Source organism: Frieseomelitta varia, unplaced genomic scaffold, assembly GCF_011392965.1.
Source record: "Frieseomelitta varia isolate USP_RPSP 00005682 unplaced genomic scaffold, Fvar_1.2 scaffold_936, whole genome shotgun sequence".
In the NCBI taxonomy this organism is placed as follows: Eukaryota; Metazoa; Arthropoda; class Insecta; order Hymenoptera; family Apidae; genus Frieseomelitta; species Frieseomelitta varia.
The window spans coordinates 69,120-90,999 of record NW_025110741.1 but is presented as its reverse complement, the minus strand read 5'-3'; the positions used below and the strand labels follow the sequence as shown (position 1 = coordinate 90,999).

Here is a 21,880-nt window from a genome sequence, read left to right as displayed (position 1 = left end):
ATATTTTTATTTATGGAATCATATTAAATCAAGAAGTATGAATACGTTTTTGCTAATTTAAAACCTAGTTTTAATATACACTCGAAAATATATCCATATAATATAACCCAAGTCTTATAAAATAAAAAAAATCTGAAATTATTGATAACGTAGCTAGATAAAAGAAACGAACGCGCAGTTAATTACATTTGTATCGCTTAACCGGAGTACGTAAGTAACAGAACTTAAACATATGTACTACTATACGATAGAAAATCCACGTTTCACGTATGATAATTTTGTCGAATTTTATTTCAAAAAAATAAATAAATAAATACTACTTTTGAATTTTATTTAAAAAAAATAAAAAAATAAATACTACTTTGTCTTTTATGAAGTAACATTTTACATAACGATTTTATGCGCATACCTTTTTTTAAATGTCTGTTATGAAAAATTAAAGTAATTATGCGTGTTTCAGAATCCATTCGTTGTCCATTTATTATTTCACTTTAGATTACAGAAAAGGCGCAAATTCTGTCGAAAAGGAGATAATGTCAAGTATAAAATTCTTTGCAATATTAATTGCACTATTTTGTTTGACAAACGAATTAATCTTGAGCGAGGCAGTCAAGTATTGTTATTCAGACGATGAACATCCCTATCTGCTGGCTGGTACGAAGACAGCTTATGAAGTTGAACACGGTATAATTAAAAATACCACTGTGCCAAGTGAGTAATTACAGACAGTCAACTTAGAGTTATTGAATCATATACCTAACGCATTATTACGTCGTATAAATATAATTATGACTTTTAACATATTTGGCTTTGTCAAACATATGCACTGGAAAAAGAATAAAAAATTCAAATTGTAGATTACAGATTGTACATAATAATTCTTGTACTGATATTTCTTGTGCTTTCTTTTTCCCTTAGATTGCAAGCCAATGCAAATTTGGATGTTAATTAGACATGGGACTCGTAACCCTGGAAAGGAAGAAATTAAAAACATGAAACATAACTTGCCAGAACTTCAACACAGAATCATTAAGAATCACGAACAACATGGAAGTAAGTATAACTTTCGAAAGATCTTCTAATCAATTCGTAATCATTTTTTATTTTCATGTTTGTCATTAGACGGTAGTTTGTGCCAAAAGGATTTAGAGAAACTGAGAACGTGGAATTTAGATCCAAATCTTGACAAGCACAAACACAAGTATTTGACAGCGCAAGGTAAAAAAGATTTATTATCGCTTGGTGCACGGTTTAAAGATTATTTCCCGGAACTTCTGCAATCTTATCCGCTCGACAGCTCGAAGCAAAAATATAAAGTAAGTCTTTCGAACGTTGTAACATCTACACACTTCGATGACAATTGCCTAATACGTTTCGAATTTTTTATCTTGTACGTACAGTTTAGATCGACAGATTCAGAACGAACTATAGTTAGCATGGACAGTTTCATTAGCGGTCTCTTTGATAATGTAACCGTGAACAACACGGAAGTAGTACCAACTTCTCAAGACACTTTGTTACAGGTTCGAAAAAGTTTTAATTTCAATTGCCAATCGTTAAAATAATTTCCAATCACGCTGTACGAGATTATTCCTCATTTTCAGTTGTATAAAATTTGCAAGCCATGGGTGGACCAAGTGAGTAATACATCCGGCAAGAATGAAGTTGACAAATTATTAAATGGTTCACTATTTAGTAGGATGATCGACAACGTTAGCCGGCGACTCGGCTTTTCAGAGAGACTTTCTTTCGGTATGGAACGTCCTGTATAAATTTATTCCCTCATACGATGACTCCGAGCGAAGATTGTTTAATCAACTTGATTCAGATGATGTTCTAATTATGTACACTGCCTGTTCTTTCGAAAATGCCTGGTACATCGACAAAAGATCTCCTTGGTGTGCCGCTTTTACAAAAGACGAAGAAGAAGTGTTCGAGTACGAAGAGGATCTCTATTATTATTACTACTCCAGTTATGGTGAAACGTTGAGCAGCGTCATTGGATGTCCACCTTTACAGGACATGTTCAATCATTTTACGTGAGTTTTCCTTCATCTGATATAACAAATATCACATCCGCCAAATCTATGACGATATTTTAGACAATTGGAGAAAGGAGATTCTAACGAAGAACCGCAAGGCATTTTCTACTTTGCCCACAGTACTACACTTCAATTATTTTTAACAACGATGGAGATTGCAAAAGACTCGGTGCCTTTGAAAGCTTCGAACTATGAAAGTATGAGAAACAGAAAGTGGAGAACTTCTCATCTGGCGCCGTTCGCTGCGAACCTTGCGGCCGTCTTTTACAAGTACATCTACTTGTATTGTTTTTTATTGGATTTTATTTAAAAAATTTCAGCTATTCGGATCGATTTTTCTCTCTTTTTTTTTTTAGGTGTGATTCGTCGAACAAAGTAAGGTTTTACCTAAATGAGAAACCTTTGGATTACGAAGGTTGTGAAGCAGGCGTGTGCGACTGGGAGTATTTGAAGAAGAAACTCGGATTCACGGCGCTCAACTGTAACACAAATATTTGCACAAAATGATATGCTGTACATAAAATGGAGCCTTATTTTATATATTAATGACAACTGTTGCGTAAAAGTAATAGTAAGAGATTCTGAAGCGATTACGAAGCGATTTCACGATTATTTGAAATTACGTAGATATGTGGAAGAAATTACGTTCTGACAACCTGTACGTAGGTACATATATACCTACTCGAAGCAACGAAGCCAGACGACCTTACATTACTGTCACATAAGCCGACGTGATGAACGATATGCTCATATATTATGACTATAATTCAGTCGCGTTTACTTCATATTGTCAGAAAAATTCTTGTATGCTTTTTCTCTTAATTTTTATTAATGTAACGTTTATATTTCAATATACGTCTTGCATATAGTGAAATACGAACTGAATGATCAATAAATCATATACACTGCGCATTACATTCGCCGATTCATGTTATTTCGTTCTGGACGTAATAAACGAATTCTTGTACAGCGTAATTAACTCTTTAGTTCTATTGTTATGTACATGTATGGTTTTAACAGCGTGCAAAGTGTATAGACTGTACAGATGCGAAGCAACGAAGCTTGACGACCTTATGTCAGTGGCACCTGAACTACCGTGACCAACGTTGGTCACAGTAGGGGTGTGCTTAAACGTTGCAATAAATGATAAACTGACGCTTGAAATAGCTTGGGAAAAAATCAACTCGTTCACAACTCGACAGTTTAGCTTTGACTTGTTTCTCGAATTTTGGAAATATTCACAGGTGCAATGTACTCGATATTTCGGGTACGATTTAAAAAATAAAATCAAGTTTCGGAAATTCGTTTCCCATGGACGTGAGCATTTCCACGTTGTCCTTTGTCATTAGTAAAAGACAGAATATTACAACAGGGCATTTCAACTTAGAGGGGATTTTGTTTCCCCAGGTTTTTATCGATCGCGCGTGCTCAAAATGACGGGCCTCCACGATTTTATAGAACGCATGAAACCGCCACGATTGGACCAGCGAAGGATCAAAGGTTGCAAACCGTAATGCACTATTCGCTGAAACTATACGACTTTTACACAGTATACGCTCGAGGCAACGAAGCTCGACGACCTTACGGCAGTGGCACACGAGCTGCCGCCTCGAGAGGTGGTCGCGATCGGCACACGGGCAACGAGTACGTGCGTATTTCACGCTATTGTCACAGTTGACTTGTATTTTTAAGCAGTGGTACAAGTGTCTCAGTGATTCACCATCGAGTTCATAGAATTTCGAAAGACACTGTGTGTCTCTCCGATCGATCGTTCGGAGCGTCGCGTTGCGAAACTTCGAAACATCATCGCGCAATCTTCGTGCAGAGAAGTATAGGAAGAATGAGATCTCGTTGACGACGCCAGGAAGAATTGCAATTGGAAACAGGCTTGTCCGACGAATTGCTTTGATTCAAAGAACGAAAAGAAAATGATCGTGAGCTTCGGCGAGAGATCGATCGTGTCTAAGTGTTTATGAAACATTGATACGATCTCATTTGCTCGGGATTGAAGGGGGCAAAGCACTTCATCGATCGCGAGGAAAAGTGAACGATATTATTGTCGGTCGTACCCTCTCTCTCTCTCTCTCTCTCTCTCTTTCTCTTTGCAGGATTTTCAATAGATCGAGTGCTCGATTTAATGCGCCTAAACAGGCCGTGAAGAACACGGTAATTTCTCTTGATGAAAATGAAATTTTCTTTACTACGATTTACTGTAATTCGATATGTAATGTTTTTCCAGTTAATTTTTATTTCGATAATAAGATTGATAGCGCAGGTTTGTGAAAGCGGCGCGGATAAAACGCCGCAGCGAAAATTCATTTCATTCAACTTTTGATGGAATGCTGCCTGCACATCTAGGAGGAATTTCATTTGAATAAATAAACTCGTCCCGTGGATAATTAAATAGTTGAACAGTGGTAGCAAGGATCGCCAAGCGTGACGTTGACGTCCTACTTTTGCTCTCGATTATCAACTACATGTTATAGTCCACGCTTGTCAATTGCACGAATTGTAGTTTGTTTTATTATTCCTCCGATTCAGCAATTGATTTCAAATCAATCACATCGATAACAATGTCAATGCCCGTGACACTGGTAAAATGAAAGTTCATTTTGAAATATACGCATTCTGTATGATTGCTATCCCAGAATATAATGTCACATTGGGAAAGTGAAATTACGAGAAGACGATTACGCAAGGAAATAAACGTGTAATACAACGACGAGGTTTTCCGGAAGAATCAGATCGGTACCAGGCTTACGCGGCTACTTGCCACTCGCGGACACAAGACATTAACAATAAGTAGGCCAAGTAGACTTATTAGACTGAAAGAAGGCTTTGCTAATCAAGCCACTACCAATTACGTTATCGTCAACCTTACTTACTCTTAAATTGCTCTTTTAACAGCATCCCGCCTTCATAGATTCTCCATGATTCACTGTCAATTTCATTTTACAATTTACAAGTTTCGAAAATCGAATCAAACGTCAACGTCTGTGTCAAAAATTAGAAATTAAAAATTCAGACAGTTGTCACAATTTACGTCGTTTAATTCAAAATTAAATATTCACAAATTTGACTGCTTCTTTTATTTGCCGAAAAAGGAAGCATAATCGATCATGACGTTATTTATAGAAGCAGAGTCTAAATCATCGCTTATCGAAACAACATTAAGACATGAGTTTGAGGAAAAACCAGCGCGCGAAAAATTAACAACTATTTATTCGCGGACGAATCGCGATAAAAATAGAACGATTATCGTGCATTAAATACTAGCTTGCGAAAATACTAGTTTTACGTTTCACCAGAACCTGTTCTTACACGCTAATTGTACAACGTAAATGGCCGTACGCGCAATGCGTGTGCACGTCTTAACTTTCACATTCACGCGTTCATGTTTTACATTTATCCTTAACCTTGGGTTAAGGCAAGTACACATACATTCGTATTAAAGTTTCTCTTACATCGGAGACAATTTGAAATTCCAATCGGCGAGATTGAAAACCTTCGAATCGAGTGACATCTAATCAAAACAAACTTCGACGCATCTCGGGCCGGAAACACATTAGTCGCAATTTTCTTCGATAAATTTGCCGATTTGTGTTGCATAAGCTTCGGGAATATTTATCTTTTTCGCTTGACCGTGAAAAGGAATAAAAAAAAAAAAAAAAAAGAGGGAAAAAAAAAGAGTCGAACGTGTATCCTGTTGATTACATAAGATCTATTTTACCGTACAGTCAGTCTGTAGGTAATTTGTGAAGCCGGCAGTAAAGTAACACGTGACATCAGCACAGGAAAATGTAGGTTTACGGCTTGCTGTGCTTCAATGGAACGAAGAGTTTTATGAATTCAGAGAGCCGTAGAAACGGCTCTTCTTCCTAACTGAGTAGAACAAAGTCAGCGTTAAAATCCAATACTGCTTTGGAACTACAAACAGGCTCCTCCGTCCGTTGAAATTTCAAGTTTCTTGTCCATTTTTCCATTCTCGTGTTGTTGCAGATCGAAACATACAGCCATGAAAATGAACGCGTACGTGCTATTCTTGACATTCTTAATTAGTCACGTTTACGCGCGTGACGTTGACTTTTGTTTCGCGGACGAGGATGATCCCTATTTGTACATGGCTACTAAAACTGCCTATCACTTTGTCCACGCTGGTAAAACGCGGTTTCAAGATGTGCCTAGTGAGTACTCGTGACACCTTTCTCATCGAGCATCTCGCTTCCTCCAAGTCGCTCGTTTCATTTCTTTCGTCGTCTTGTAGATTGCCGCGCGGAACAAGTCTGGATGTTTGCTACGCACGGCACACGATGCCCGTCTGAAGCGGAAACCATCGAAATGCACAAATTAACAGAACTCCAGAGTCAGATAATCAACAACCACGAAGCTCGGAGCAGTGAGTATTCTTTTTTTTTTTTCTTTTTTTTTTTTTTTTTTTGTTTTTTCATGCAGCAGTTTATTTATTTATTTTTTTTTCTCCCCCCTTTTTTTTTTTTTTTTTTTTCCCTCCTCTGCCCCGGCTGCCGGACCTTCGATTCGAAATTAGTTATTGTACACGAGACCGTACGAATGGAAGGCTGAAATCCCGGCGAATGCAAGAACGATATCGAGACACTTGTGGAAATTGATTACCGCTTTCGATCGAACCCCCACTACCCCCTCCCCTCCCCTCTCTCCGCGGCCGTATCAAATTCAACAAATATAATTGCAGCAAAAACGAGGCTTTACTAGTATGACACGTTCCCCGTACGTATCCGACAATTATTTCTCCATCCATTTCCTATCGCCGCAATCACGATATTCTCGAGGAATCCGATATATTCAATTAACGTTATACCGCACTTCCACTTGCGGAGCCCGGCCGCGCCGCCAGTTTTCCATGCTGGAGGAAAGAGTAATTCTTTTCCGGGACATCACCCGGCCCGGGGTTTTTTGCGCCGGGGCAACTTTATGAGGTCAATATGCGGTTGCGGTCGCTTACGATTTTAATTCGGCCGGTACACGTTCTTTCTCGCCCGGTCTCAATCTTCGTCTGACCGAAACTGAATAACGATTTTTAGTGCCCCGGCACCCGGCCGCCAAACCGATACACCAACGTGCTACACACACACACACACACGCACATGCACACGTACACGTGTACAGGCTCTGGCCACGGGGAAAAATTTACACGATTCAATTCGACTCCACCTCCCCTCTGCCGCGCCGATTCTCGCCGCGAATCTCGTAGTTAGGCTAGTTTTTCTGAATATCGGATCGGTGAAAAGTAATTTGTCTGGCCACCCCCTCTGCACGTTCGACGTGGCATCGTGCATCGATGGACGATTGCGGCGGCCGAATTAAATGGGGAATAGAAATTAAAATCTTTGATTATGAACACATGGCAGATGTCCATTTGTGGGGGAGAATGCAAGAACGCGCGGAACAATGTTGCAGGAGGGATGAGGTTTCGTTTCGATCGCGAAATTGAAATTTCTCTAATTATTTAAGCGTGGCCTACGTTCTTTCTTCTCTTTTCTTCTTTCGTCCAAAACGACTTTCTGTGAAAACGGCTGAAAAAAATTTCGAAAATTAGACAAGACTGTCGAAGTATGTGTTAGACGCGTGCATACAGTCGCCGGAGTGCATTAAACACCATAAATTATCAATTTATTAACGTTATAAAAAAGTGTCCTGCAGGCAGGTAAAAGGTATCATTCGTAAATGTTGAATGGTTTATAGAGAGTAAAATAAACGTCGCGTAGAGTACGATAGTAAAAAGCTCGAACAAAGATAAAAGGAAAACAGCAGTTGCGTAACTCAAAAAAAGGGTCGATTTGTCTTTCTGTATTAGCTCTTGCAATATCTTTCCGAGTAATTTTGACATGATCTTTTATTACTCTCGTTTTTATTTTTAAACAGCTGTATCGTCTCATTGTGGAGAGAGAGAGAGAGAGAGAAGCGCGTCACTTTTTTTTTCCCTCCCCAGCCCCATTCATTATTTCTCCATACGACCTGCGTTAAAATTTAACTTCATCACCGCGAAACTTTTCGCCACAGACAAATCTGTCATACCATTCACGCGCGTATAAAGCAAATTTTCCTAAATTTCATCCGAATGCGTGCACGCTCGCGTGCGTGGAGGGGGGGATAAACATGAAATTTTCTTTTTATGGTTTTCATTATCCGTGTTTATCTCTGCATTTTTGCGTGCCGCGTTTCGTATTCATGGAAATCCTCTCGAAATGAGAGAAAAAGGACCGGGGTTGGAGGGGGGAGGTTTCGATACACCATAAAAATCGACGTTCCTCTCAATCACCGCGCTGCGCGCCGCTCATTATCCACGTCGAATCGAAAACACGACGCCAAGAGGAGTCGAACTCCGCGCTTCGAAAAAGCATTTCTTTTTTTCCTTTTTCTTCTTTTACTCCTGTTTTTTTTTTTTTTTTTTTTACGCGACGAAAATTCCTTACGCCGATAAATCATGATTATTTGACCGAGGCTTCCCCGCTCGGGGCAGTATATTTTACTTACAAAGTCACACGTTGGATCACGCGTGCACTTTTTTCCCCCTCCCGGTTGCGAGGGTATTACATTTTTAAATGGTTTCTACGTTTTGAATAGCAATAAGGGTTTGGCTGGCACGTCTTTGCCGCTCGCGGTGTCTTCTCCTTTCTGGCCATTTTCGTCCAGTTCGATCGACTGTTATCAGTTCATTTCGAAAATTATCCTCGAGAACTTTTTTTTTTTATATCATCTACAATCAATTTACCAACGAAGCATCACTTTGAATAAAATGATACAGGATATTTGGAAACAATCAGTCAAATCGTATTTAATACGAAATTTTGTTGATTATATCTTTCTGATGTTTGGTAAATTTAAAGCAATCGTCAGCGTGCATTGTGGGCATGGTAGAACAAGTATATGATACCTAAGTAGTTTCAATCTTTGAAAAAATAATATCCCCCGTCATCTTTCAAACTTTCACAAGAAGCAACAAGTCTAGTATATGTGATTATTATTATTATTATTCGAATGAATGTCACTTGACTCACAACTGTCTTCAGAAATTCTTTTTTGTCCTTCTTGCATCGTTATCATAACTTTCTCACTCTAGGTAGTATTCAGATTGTACACTATTATACGTCGTATCGTACAACACCAAATGTGTATACGTTTGTTATAATTATCAGCAAATTATAAAAAGAGCAAGTTCGAGCCGTTGGCTAGAAATTCTTTTTTGTCCTTCTTGCATCGTTATCATAACTTTCTCACTCTAGGTAGTATTCAGATTGTACACTATTATACGTCGTATCGTACAACACCAAATGTGTATACGTTTGTTATAATTATCAGCAAATTATAAAAAGAGCAAGTCCGAGCTGTTGGCTAGATTTAGGGTACGGTTCGCGTGCAAAGGGTTAGAATAGAGAAATATTTGCGCGCACTGTTTACATTTGCTTCCCTCTAAAATATTTGACAAAACAGATGAGAGAGCAAGAGGACGCTGCAGAGAAATATAGATTTAGAGAGGACGAAAATCACTCGCTGTGGATCTCCGTGCTGAATCTCCTCGTTCGTCTCGTGACGCCACGATCGAGTCTGTTGAACGAGGCCGATGTCAGGTTTTCTGCGGTCGTGCACGATATCGTTTGTGTCAGACGGGCGCCGACCTCATTTGCGAGGCTTTCGTTGGAACTTGGCGGCCAAGAATTATAATTAAGATCCTCTTTACCCTCTCCCTGTCCACGGCGTCTTCCCAGTTCCCCCTTCCCCAGCCAGCAGAAGGCTCCTACCTTCCGCGATATTACATTCCATTCCGAGCTGGATCAATCTTCTAATGGCCGGAAGTTTAATTTGTGCGCCGCTACAAAATAATGCGCCGGCGAGGCCCGAGGAAGCGTGACCCGTCGAGATGTTTATTATTCATAAGCTCTTATTCGTCGTCTCTCGACAACGTCGTTCACCGAAAATCGAAACCCGACTTCGATTTTTCGATTACCAGGATAAGAGGCCGTGGATAAGAGTTTTTCGCCGAAATTTCGCGGAAACCGCGGGAATAGTCGCGCCAAGAGTCGACAAATGGAGAACTTGAAGAACCATGGCGGGGATCGATCGGAGGGAAAAAAGAAGAGAGAGCCCCGGGGAGGGTGGGGTAATATTTTTCGTAACAGATCGATCGGCCGGCGTTCAATTGACAGGGAATATTTTTCTTCGATTAAAATCTGAAAAGGTTTTTAATCGCGGCGCGGTAGCGAGAGAGACGCTCGTTGAAAAACAACGAGCCATTCGTAACGAATAATATTTAATTCGTTCGAGTCATCCCCGTCTTCTTCCGACCCTGACTAACCGCAAGAAGAAGCAGAAGAAGAAGAAAAAGACGGAAAAACGTTTCTCTCTCTTTCGCCGCGAGTCCTATTAATCGCAATCGGCTGGGTCAGGTTAGAGGGCGCGAAAGAGAAATTCGCGTCGATCTGCATGCGAAATCTTGTTATCCGCCGCTGCCGGTCCCGAATCGATAAGATTCGTTGGATCTGTTCGACAACGGTAGTCATTTTACATACGTACGTACGTACGTACGTATATATAGACAAAGAGAGAGAGAGAGAGAGAGAAATGAACGAGTCACACGTTGGAGAGAACGGTGACCGTCCCGGTAGCCAGGCCACGTTGGACAGTTTCGCATATTATACGGACGTTTTACAGGGAACTACGGTAATTTCGCGGAACGATTCGCGCGCGCGTCGAAAGTTATTCGTTTGATTCGTTACCAGCGAAACGAGCGCACGCCTCGCCCATCGTGTTCGCTGAAATGCAAAACGTTTTCGTATCGCTACGCCCGGAGTCGAGATACATTTTTTTCAAAGCAAGTCCCGTATCAGGGCCGGCCGCCCGGCGGTGAGGGAAAGAGGGGGGCGAAACGGAATTGGGGTGGGTCCTCGCGCGCAGAGGAGGGCGCGCGAGGGGCGAGGAGGGCGAGAAGCGAGCTGCTGGGAATCGGGCAGAAGAGCAGAGAGAGCCCCCATATGAAACCGTTATCTGCACCGATTCAGCAATATTTTTACATTTACTACCCCCTCCGCCGATGCCCCCCTTTTTATGCCCATACCCCTTAATCTGAAGCCCGCAACCTAACGAATGTACGAGTACGGCGGGGCTTACATTGACTGTCGCTGTGGCCGCAGTTTTCCCAGCCTGCCCCCGACACGCAGAAGCCGAAAAAAACCCAGGGACACTTTAGACTCCGTTTGTTATTATTACGAATTCGATTGGTGCTGCACATCGGTACCTGTACAGGTATAACCCGTGCCGCGGATTCCTTCCTTCCCAACCCCCTCCGCCCTTCTCTTTTCTGTTTTTCGTTTCGAAGGGGGGGGGGAAGGGGTTCTATCTCCTCTCTTTATTTTTTCTTTTTTTTTTTTTTTCATTGTGCGTTCCGTGTTGCCTACTTTTTGCAATTTTCGTTTTTTCGTTTCCACGCGTCCACACGCCAGCCCTCCCCCGTCCCGCGTCGCAAACTGGATCCTGTAATAATCCTTTTCGATAGATCCGCCGTTGGACCGGGGACGGGGGATGATCCGAGTAATGTCACCAGATATTTATAGCTCGTTCATTCGCATGCCACCGGGAGAGAAAAAACGTTATTTTCGAGATCCATAGTAAATAAAATTGCAGATTAATTCTGGCTAAAATACTACGTCGAGGAACGCTGCGACGCGTTGTTATCGTTGGGATACGGCTGGAAAAAAAAAGGAAGGAGCCGGAGAGCGAGAGAGAGAACGAGGGTGGAACGGAGGGAGTGAACGAGACGGACGAGTATTGGGCGAGGGGGTGGGAAAACAGAAACGGTTGTGTACGGTTATCGAAACAAAAAGAGGGAAAAAAGAACGGAAAAGGGGGTGACAGAAAGAGAGAGAGAGAGAGAGAGAGAGAGAGAGAGAGAGAGAAGAGAAAAGAGCCGGCGAAAAAAATGACGCAGACGAGACAGGATTTCGTGGGTGGAAAGAAAATCATCGAACTTGGACTTATCAAACGGCGATGATCCATCGTAGCTACGGTGGATCGAGCCGCCAGTAGTGGAACTGATTTTCGCGGTTCACGTAACGAGCACGGTCGAGCTGTTGAATCGAGGGTTCACGCGCAGTTGAACCGCTGAGTGGTTGTGAGTCACCTTAGAATACGACAGTGGTGCTTCGAAAGGGGTGAAAGCAGCGCAGAGCGCAAGGGAACGAGGAAAGAGGGAGGATGAAAAAAAAAAAAAAGAGAGTGAGAGAAAGAAAAAGAGAGGAACGAGTTTCACAGGAAAATGTAGAAACGACGAAATCGTTCCGGTGTCAATTGTTGCGGACTGGATTTTATTTCACGAATGCGTTGACTCTCGCAATGCGTGTAATCATTCGAGTGGATCTCGACTCGCGTGTCATCGTTCTACCGCCGATTCTACGCGTCTGCCATTATTGCCCGAATACGTTTCGTCGTACATTTGCACGAACGAGCCTCCACAATACACGCCGCGTCTATGTTAATTTCTCTCCTCTGTTGAAAACAGTTGATCGATCATCGAAGGAACAAGGGTGAGAGCCGCTGGAACGAGCCGACCACGCAACGAGAACCCAAGCAGCGCCGAGCGCTCAGCCCTCGGTATAATTCCACCCTTACAATTATCCCCGGCATTAAAAACACGATGTTAATTTCACCGCGTGGAGCCCGGAGCCGCGCCGTCGAACCCCCTTCGATTCAATCGATTTGTAATACTGCGCCTAAGCGTTGCCATCTTGCGCGATACGCGTCGCCGATGAATTCGTAATATTCGACCCTCGGTTCTACAAGCGAGCGTTCGAGCAACAAGACGAACGACGACGTGGCACACTCGTCGAATAGAGAAAGCTCGATCAATTTCGCATTCGATCGCCCGAAATCGGACGAGCGCAATTTGCGAGAATAATTCACTCGGGAGGACGCACGCCTGCGAAAGAAAGAAAGAAAACGAAATATCCGCTATTGGAAACAGAAATATTTGTTTGAAAAATTATTTCCCCGCCACGCCCTGGAACGTTTTTCGTTTTTTTTTTCCGAAAATGGTACAGAAGTTTTTGCAAGTGCAGCAGATATACGGTTGCTGTCTCGATTTCACCGATCTCTGATACATGCGAAGTACTTCAATTTGCAAGTTGCACGCTACTCGAAAAATAGGTAATCCAATCCTTGGCGGTTTTATCTCTCCAAGTGGCCGGCTGTTGGGAATATTGTTAAATCAAAAATCTTTCTTTAATGTTTCCTCGTTCGACTCGTCGAACCATCCCTGTTTTCTTTTTTCTTTTTTTTTTCTGTTTCCTTTTCAGTTTTCAAGTTTCGCGTCAATTTCTTCTCTCTTTCGTAAAAATAATCTACTCTTTCTGGCTCGAAAGAACGGTTCAACGATTTATGCTTCTCTCGATCCCTTTCTGCAATTGATTTTCAACGCGATGTCGTACATTTCAACAATAATTCCCCGAGCTTTGTGAAGGCCACTCTGGAGGAGTTTGTATTCGCAATTACAAACAAATATATTCGAAAGAACGAAATGCTCCAGAAAAGAAAAGGGCAAAAAGCCCATTTAGAAGACTCCTTCTGTTTCCAGTTCAAGTCACCCTTTTTTCCAAGCTCGATTGAAGCATCCGTACTTTAATCATAAACCATCTGTCACGCGTGACAATCGAGTTACGTTCGATCGAGCCTTCACCTCTGAACGTACGCAATAATCGTTAATGAGAAAGAGAACAAAATTCAAGGTTCTCCCGAACGATCTCAGACAGAAAGAAGAAAGAGACTCGATCGCTCGTTTCGCGGCGTTGCCTAAAATTTCGTGGGTCTTTCACCCTTCAGACGCCGAGTCGTCTCAAGGGTTGTCCTCTCGTCCCCTTTCGCTTCTTTTTTCGTCACTTTCTCGCGGCGGTTGACGGGCGTTTGGAAACGTCGTGGAAAAGAGAAGAAAAAAAGAAAAAAAAGAAGAGAGAAAGAAAAAGGAAAAAAAGGAAAGGAAAGTTTAGATTCGCCGTCTTGACCGTTGTTCGCTCTCGTTTTCAACAAGGGCATCTCCCCTTCGCCCCGTGCGTGCCCAAGTGGTCCGGACGCATAATGCAGACGCACAGGATGACGGCGTTGGCCGCGCGGCGGGCAAAGGGGGCGGTATAATTAGGGACTTGAAGGGGCGGCTCGCAGGGGAGAGGAAGTAGAAGAGGCTGACAGATGTGGGAGCATTGTTTTATGGGGTGAACCCACCCCTCACTCCTTCAGTCACGGTGTTTCCCTACCACTCCTTTTGCGCCTTGTGTCTTCTGGCTGCACCCCACGGCGCGTGGCGTGCTGTGATTTAAAATAGGTCCGTCGATTTCGTGGATCCACACGGACCACGGGCCCGATATTCCCGGATCTCGGACACCACCCGTGTGAACGTTGCTTGCTTCTTCGTTCTCGAATTCTCACTGGACCTTCTGTATTAATTCCCTGGACACTGGAATCGCGAAACTCCCGTGCGAAACGATCGTTTGGACAATTTATTTCCGGTATCTTGGCATTAATTTTTTCCACGGTTGAACAGTTACCTCGACACCGCTTCTCGATTTTTCGTATTCTGCACGACGAGCGTGCAGTTAAGCTCTCGGCGAAACGTAACACCGGCTTCCGTGAAAATTCCACACGTCCGGTTGTAGAATTTCCTTTTCCAAGTTCAATTTGCTGAAAATCGTCGTTCGATTTCATAACGCTAGAACAATCACAAGTGTGCCTCTGTCTCTTTCCCTGGTATTAATCGACGGTTTTTCTTCGGAATCCGGCAAGAGCGCTCAACACTGTCCGACGATTTTCCGAATTTTCGTCCGGTCGATGTACATACATACGCGCGCGGTGTATTTTCTTTTTTTTCTTTTTCTCCTTTCAGAGAGCGCCGTTGAGTCTTCAATAATCCATAACTTTAATACACATCGCGGCCGATTCTACAATTTTATTTCGCCAATGAAACGGTTCACCGGCTAGCAGAGAAATATCGATATAACAGTCAACCGGGTAACCGGCGATGGAGGCCACCCCTCCCCTTCGTCTGCTTCCCGCCTGCCAAGGATATTTCAATTTGCACGCCGGGATGAGTCACGTCTTTGAATTTTAATTTCTCTGAAAAATCTGAGTAATCACGGGGAGAGGGCTTGGCGAACATGTGCAGTCACACCTCTCATTAGGTTTTTGACAGCCCTTCATACGAGGATCAACCCACCCTGTGCATCCATCCGACCGTTCCCAAACCCAAATCTCCCTCCCTCTGCGTCGTCCCCGCACGCTTTCTTTGTTCTTTGTCTCACTGAATGCTGGCAGCCCCTCTGCCGTTGCGGCTTAAATCAGTCGAACGTCGAATATGAGCACGAAATTCACGAGTCGAGCGGCAATTAAAATATTCTTTACAGTCACGGACGTCGTTTATTCCCACAGCCGGTAATGAACGATCGATAACGCACGGCCAAGTTCTGAAAAAAAAAAAAAAAAACGGCCGCTGATCGATTGCTTATTTAATTCTTTGTTGTCGATTGCCACCCTTTCGGCTGTTTGACTGTTTCAACATTCGCCCCTGGCATTAATTTCAATTACTTTTGTCAGAATCTGGACGGATTTTTAACGTGGTCTTGTGTAATTCCTAACTGCGCGGAAGGATCGATATCAGTTCACGTTGTGTGTGTGTGTTTCCAGATTTTAAGCGGACTCTTTCGACCGCTCGAGTTATCGCTCGCGAGTTATCGATACGCGTGTATCGTCGACGTTTACATAAATGATTAAAGCGCTAGGCTTAATTGCGGGTAATAGTAGAAGGCGTACACACTCGTCTCGATACGTTCGATTCATAAATATTCCAGTAGCGGTTGATTTATTGGCGAGGCAGTCTGATAACCTCTTATCCACCAGCTTCGGTTATCATCGTTCCCAATCGACTATTAATAAACGCGCGGGGCAGGATTTAAGAGACCTCGATCTAGAATATGAACGCGTATCGTCTGTCATATCTGTAATGAGATTCAATTGCCCGTCGTTAAGGTTGTCTCTCCGTCGCGCACCGCTGCGCCAACGTGTTTTTGAAAATATTAATCACGCGGCTAAATACTCCGATTGAGCGAGAGCTCCGTGCAAACACGCCTCTTTGGATTTATTTCGATACATTCGATGGAGTCGAAAGCGGGCAGCTCTCTATTTCGGGAACGTTCGACGAGTTTTCAAAGCGAAAAACATTCTAAAAGTTTCATACTTCGGCGATTCGCCGAAATCCGATTTAAATTTGACTCGAGTCTATATTCGGCCTTTGACGTACGTAAAATGTAATATTTCCGTCTTGAGGGGACGCAAGCTTCGAAAGTGAGGAAAGAAGGGGATTAAAAATGACTTGGAAATTCGGGGAAATGTCGTTGCGTCTAAGAACGTAAACTTTCGATAAAAATGCTATCAAGTTGCCACGTGAAATTATTGAGAGAGAGAGAGAGAGAGAGAAAGAGAAAGGGAGGAAGTGCATCTAATGACACATAATCCGTCGTAATATCGTTCGAGAGCGTCAGCATGCAGGTACCTACTTGGAAAATAGGATCGTTACCAGGAAACACTCGTCCGCCGCCCGTATTGTCGGTTTAAAAGTTTCAGCTTCGGTGTTATACGAAGGTTTGGTTGCCGGAGACGCGTTGCAGGATGCCGACACCTGTTATTGTCACGCCTACAGGGAATATTATGTAGGTAACCGGTGATCTAGGGCAACTCGACAGCTGTGATCGATGGCACTGTGACTGCAGGAATAGCCAGCCGTTTCTTTCGCCGAACGGAAACCATAATGGCTGCAATTGATTTGACAATAAATCGCCCGTTGGATTGTAATTATTGGTAATTAAGCGCCTTGCATTTCCAACGCCATGAATTGGAATCAACGTACGTAATATTTAAACGGAGGAAAGACCTCCGTTGAAACTATAGGTCTGAAATCGAAAAAATTGCAAAGATTGACGAAAGTTAAAGGAAAGAAAACAACGATTGATGTCTGCAGCCAATTTGTTTCCAAAATTATTGAAACGGGAGCAGCTGGAGAAGAAATTTCATCTTTCGCGATGTCGTCGAGAGATCGGCGACTGATCGGCGAGAGATTTATAAAAATCGGGAAACGTTAAATAACCAGAAGAAAGGGGTTGGAACAACAGCGGAGCGTTCGGTCACGAGGCAGAGAGAAGCGATTGAAGCGAACAAATGAAGCGGAGGAGGTGAAAGGGCCCCGGCGCGTCTGGTGGGAAGGATGGAGAGCAGACTGTAAAACTGGAAAGAGAGACTCGCGTCTGTCATCGGGTAAAATCGATCTCGGGCAAGCGTAAGACAGAGCGGGAAGACAGAGAGCGAGAGGCAGAAAAGCGAAAGAGGGTGTCGCAGGAATGAGGCAAGTGCCACGCCGCGAGAAGCGAGTGCGTAGCTTAATTTCCTGCTAAATTACTACTTTAATAGGAAAGATGAACGCCGTTGATGAGGAGGGTGAGCCAGAATATAAATAGGGGGTACTCTCCCTTTCCTTCTCTATCTACTCGACGCCCCTTGACAGCCACCGCCACCACCTTTTCCCCCCTTCTATCTCTCGTTCTCTCTCTTTCGCATCCCCTTAACGCGAGACATCATCGTCGCTCGGTTAACAGCGTGACAGGAGATGGAGGATGATGATTCACGGGCGTGACGATTTCACAAAGAGTTTTTTTCCCTCGGATGCTGGCCAATTTCACGTGACTTTACGACCAGACGACGACGACGACGACGACGAGATAGGAAAATCGAGAGCTCGTGGAGTCGGATGGAAGCAGAGCGCGGCTCCCTCGTTCACCTTTCGCAAAGAGGACGCAGGAAGGAAGAATTGCGAATTGATTAATTGGTTATCCGAAGGGAATCCTCTACCTTCTGAGTGAATTTTTATTTTTACACGTCGTTTTACAGGAGTGCCGAAATATTTTTGACTGTACACGTACCATCTTACATAGAGATTAGGGGGATCTTCTCCGATCGTCAATGTCTGACAAAAGTCTTTCGATTTCAATTCCGTGGCGTCTAACTAACTCGGAAGGTCCTAGAGAGTCACGAACGATGGAGTATACTATAAAATTTACGACACGAGCGTCTCGTGGCGCCACGAGATTCTTAAAATTAAAGGTCGTCGGGGGAGGACGCTCGAATGAGGAAGAATTCGTCCGATTAATAACCAAGCAACGGGGGAAGGACTCGCAATTAAAGTTCGATGCGGCCGATAAATGAGGCGAGGGGGCGAAGAGGGGGAGGGGGGGGGGATGGACCGGAACCGGGGCAAGAAATTCGCATAATAATTATCGATCGTTCGTTAATCTCTTCTTTGTTCCCCTTTCTGGTCCCCTTTGTGACCCCTCCCCCCTCTCGCCCTGCTTCAACCCCCGCTCCCCCCCTCTCGCCGCCCCTGGGCGCGCATTTCAACAGAGGAAAACGAGCCCGCCACAAAGCGGATCGCTTTAGTCGTCTTATACATCTCGTGGAAGTTAACAAACATTGTGTTCCTTATCTCTCCCCGGCACAATTAATGCGAGAGTGGAACCCTTTGGCCCTCTGCCGCGCGGCACTTTCTTCTTCCTCCTCCTCGTTCGCCGTTTTCATCCAGCATCGTCGCGTGCCCCGGGACGCCTTTGGTGCTTTCCTTAACGCGGCATTACTTATGTAGATGAGCCTCGCAATTCCTATACATTATTTGCAAAGAGCTTCGACCCCCGAAGGCCGAAAGGCGGCGAAGAAACGGCGAGGCCGTCCCTCTCCGGACAGAAAGAGAGAGAGAGAGAGAGAGAGAGAGAGAGAGAGAGAGAGAGAGTGAAGGGGAACAACGACAAGGCGAGAGGATCTCGAACTTTCGAGATTGCGCCGCGGCGCTGTGCAAATTCCGATTCGCGCCGCGGAGAACAAAGAGAAAGGCCGCGCTCCGGGTGTATTGGCCCCGCTGTCAGCATCCTCTTCCGGGGGGAAGACGCGTGTCGTTTAAACCCCACCTCTTTCGTCGAACGCCCCGATCCTTTGCTCGTTCTTCACCTTCCTTCTGTTCAGAATCGTCCTTACCAAAGCTTCACCAAAGATCGGCAGAAGTCTCGGTTTAACCACTTGCGCTGGCAACTGATTGCGGACCATAACGAGTGACCAAACCACAGTATACACACAGGATCGAAATTATTGGAGGGTGTGGTAAATTTATTATTTGTTTTGCCTATTCTGTTTTACTTAAATATACTTGAAACTGAGAAAATAGATACAATTTTGGATTAATAAAAAATTCTCGACGTGCGTCTCATTCCAGCTTGACTTGTTTAGATCTCACTTTTTAATGATTATGACTTTGGTAAAATCCCGAGTTGCAGTAGTCGTTGCGTTCGACGAATCAAAGCGCGGAACAGCAGGCTACCGATAATTAATTCGGTAATCCTATCAACGATTTCTTTCTTCGAAGGTGTCATTGAAGTTTACCGCAAAGTCGATGCTGCGTAATGGATCGCGAGAGCAAACGAAAGATCTCTCGCATCAGCTTTCGTCTTATTACGAAATCACGGCTAATCGTTAAATGTCTGACGGTTTTCGTTGATATACGACAAGAGCTCCGTGACTCGAAAAAACCTTAACAGCGCCGCGAGGCAACAGAAAACGTGACACTTTTATCGTGTCGTATATTGAAATGTAAATTCAATCTGTCGCTCGATGGGCGGTATATCTACTTTATAGCGCCTATTTTCGGGGCAGTGATATCCTTGCGCTTAATGTCGCAGCATTTGAATACTCTGCGCTCTCAGCATAAATTCATCCACGTGTGCGTCTATCGTCTTGCGACTGCGATCCGTGCGAGATTTGAAGTCTTGCTTTTTACATCGTCCTCCGTGCAAAGTAAACGATCCGTAAAATCTAACCTTTTCTTTCAAAAAAAAAAAAAAAAAAAAAAGTACTCTTGCAAGCACTTATTGTTAGGGAAAAATGGTACTTCCAGCTGGAAGATTATACCCGCGAAGAAAGAAATACCTGCCCCTGATAATCGACGATAACGTTTCAAGGCGCACTAATATACTGTAATTACACGCATGATAGAGGCGCACGATAAGCAAACACGCGAGAGAAACGCGGTGAGAGTCGCGATGGAAACCTTCGAGTCTCGCGCGAGTCATTTCGAGTTCCCCCGCATCATTGCGAATTAAATGACCCGTGGTCGGCACAGTAGTCGGCCGTGTTTCCATTAAGGCAGATCGCGCGATTACAAGCGCGATCCAGGGTGAACGGCACGAATTCGCAATAAGAAGGCTCGCATTAAGGTGGCAACTGGCTGGCGAACGGATTTACCACGGCACGCAGCCGGTACGCGAGACTGTAATGAGAAGGACATTGGAATCTTATCGGCTACACCCACGGAGCTGGCTAATTATCCAACCGCATTGATTCCAAAGCCGGAATTAACGAGCGAGCCTTTTCTCCTCTCGCGAGATCGCGATAAATTACGGTGACCGCGGCATTTCGAGAATTATCATCTCTGAGTCAAAGGATGTTTTCTCTTTTTCAACGTTATTTCTTTCTCGCGTTATTTAATCTCGAGTAAAGTTTGGTCAGCTCTCGTATTTAACGACGGGCATTCCCGCGAAAAGAAAATTCTCGAGGGTTACTTTGTACTTGAAAATTAAACATCCAGAAAAGATACTTGTCGCGTGTTTAAAGAACGAAGGACGTATCTTTGAATTATGTAAACTATCTTTCAAACTTTCGGCCAACGTGATCGTTGTTAAAAGGTAGAGAAACTTGCCCTCCCTTTGAGTGGAGGAACGCGAACGAGCACGCAACGAGAAGCCATTTTCATCCTGAGCAAAACCAAAAAAAAAAAAAAAAGGAAAGAAGAAAAAGGCAACAGAGAAAAAACAAAAAAAAAACGAGAGAGAGAGAGAGAGAGAGAGAGAGAGTGAGCGGGGAGAAAAAGAGAAACACGTTCAATCAGTTTTAAGCGGCAGAACATTCAAGAAGATTTATCCGGAAAGCGTCCGCGTTCCCAGTTCGGTTGTAAAAATTGCCGGACCATTACTAATTGTCCCGTGTAATTATTTCATGCCGGTAACTGGTAACTCCGCGCGGCGGACCGTTGGTCGGAGGGTGAAGATTCGTCGTAAAAAGCTGCGGTGCATCGTTCATCCAAATTTACTTTGCAACGCGGTTAAATAATAAATAATGCACTCTGTCACGCTGCCCCGTAACTTCCTCCATTTTTAAAAGTCGCGCTTCATAACTATTGGATGCCACCGCTTCTTTCCTTTCTTTTTCTTTCTTTCTTTTCCTTTCCCCCCCCCCCCTTTTTCCCTCCGCGACTGACGTTCACCGCCAAGGCCGTCATCTCTATCTCTCTTTGCCTCTGGTCTTTCTCGTTTACAGGCTGGTACGAGAGTAGCGACGATTATCCGACGTCTGCGAAAATATCGGCACCGATCCTCCCCTCCGCGCCGTTTAATCCTTCGTCGTCTTGCCGGTCGTTTTCGTCGTCGGCGAAAAAAACTGGGCTAAAAGTCGCTCCGTGCAATCAACATACATTTACGCGCGTTCACCTGTATATTATACGCGTCGTTTCACGTTGCGTCTGAGCTGCGTACCGAGAGCCTCGGACAGCAGACCCCGTCGATCGGGCAGGAAGTTGTTCGTCACGTCGGTTCTTATTGAAACATTCACAAAAGGGCGATCGTAGCTTTATCTGCAGTTTGATTGTAGATTATTGATGTTCCTCCCCGTGTTCGTTCATCCAGGCAAGCGAGGGCCGTCGCCCGTAAAAAAAGCCCCGAAAAATCGACGGCAAAGGGTGG

The 21,880-nt window shown here is 43.9% G+C and overlaps 1 protein-coding gene across 2 annotated transcripts; it reads left to right on the top strand.

Annotated features, from left to right (window-relative positions):
• The first annotated feature begins 471 nt into the window (after nucleotides 1-471).
• Nucleotides 472-17,124, top strand: LOC122537862 (multiple inositol polyphosphate phosphatase 1-like). Of its 2 annotated transcripts, XR_006308711.1 has the most exons (10): nucleotides 472-711; nucleotides 919-1,053; nucleotides 1,123-1,316; nucleotides 1,401-1,523; nucleotides 1,605-1,752; nucleotides 1,829-2,039; nucleotides 2,103-2,312; nucleotides 2,399-2,613; nucleotides 5,218-5,223; nucleotides 17,112-17,124. XR_006308711.1 is itself a non-coding variant. In XM_043671479.1 (8 exons), the coding sequence occupies exons 1-8, from the start codon at nucleotides 534-536 to the stop codon at nucleotides 2,547-2,549; spliced, it is 1,350 nt and encodes a 449-aa protein (XP_043527414.1). In that variant the 5' UTR covers nucleotides 472-533; the 3' UTR covers nucleotides 2,550-2,974. The 2 variants fall into 2 exon arrangements, 1 of the variants encoding a protein (XP_043527414.1); XM_043671479.1 differs by lacking the exons at nucleotides 5,218-5,223; nucleotides 17,112-17,124 and having other exon boundaries at nucleotides 2,399-2,974.
• The last annotated feature ends 4,756 nt before the right edge of the window (nucleotides 17,125-21,880 follow it).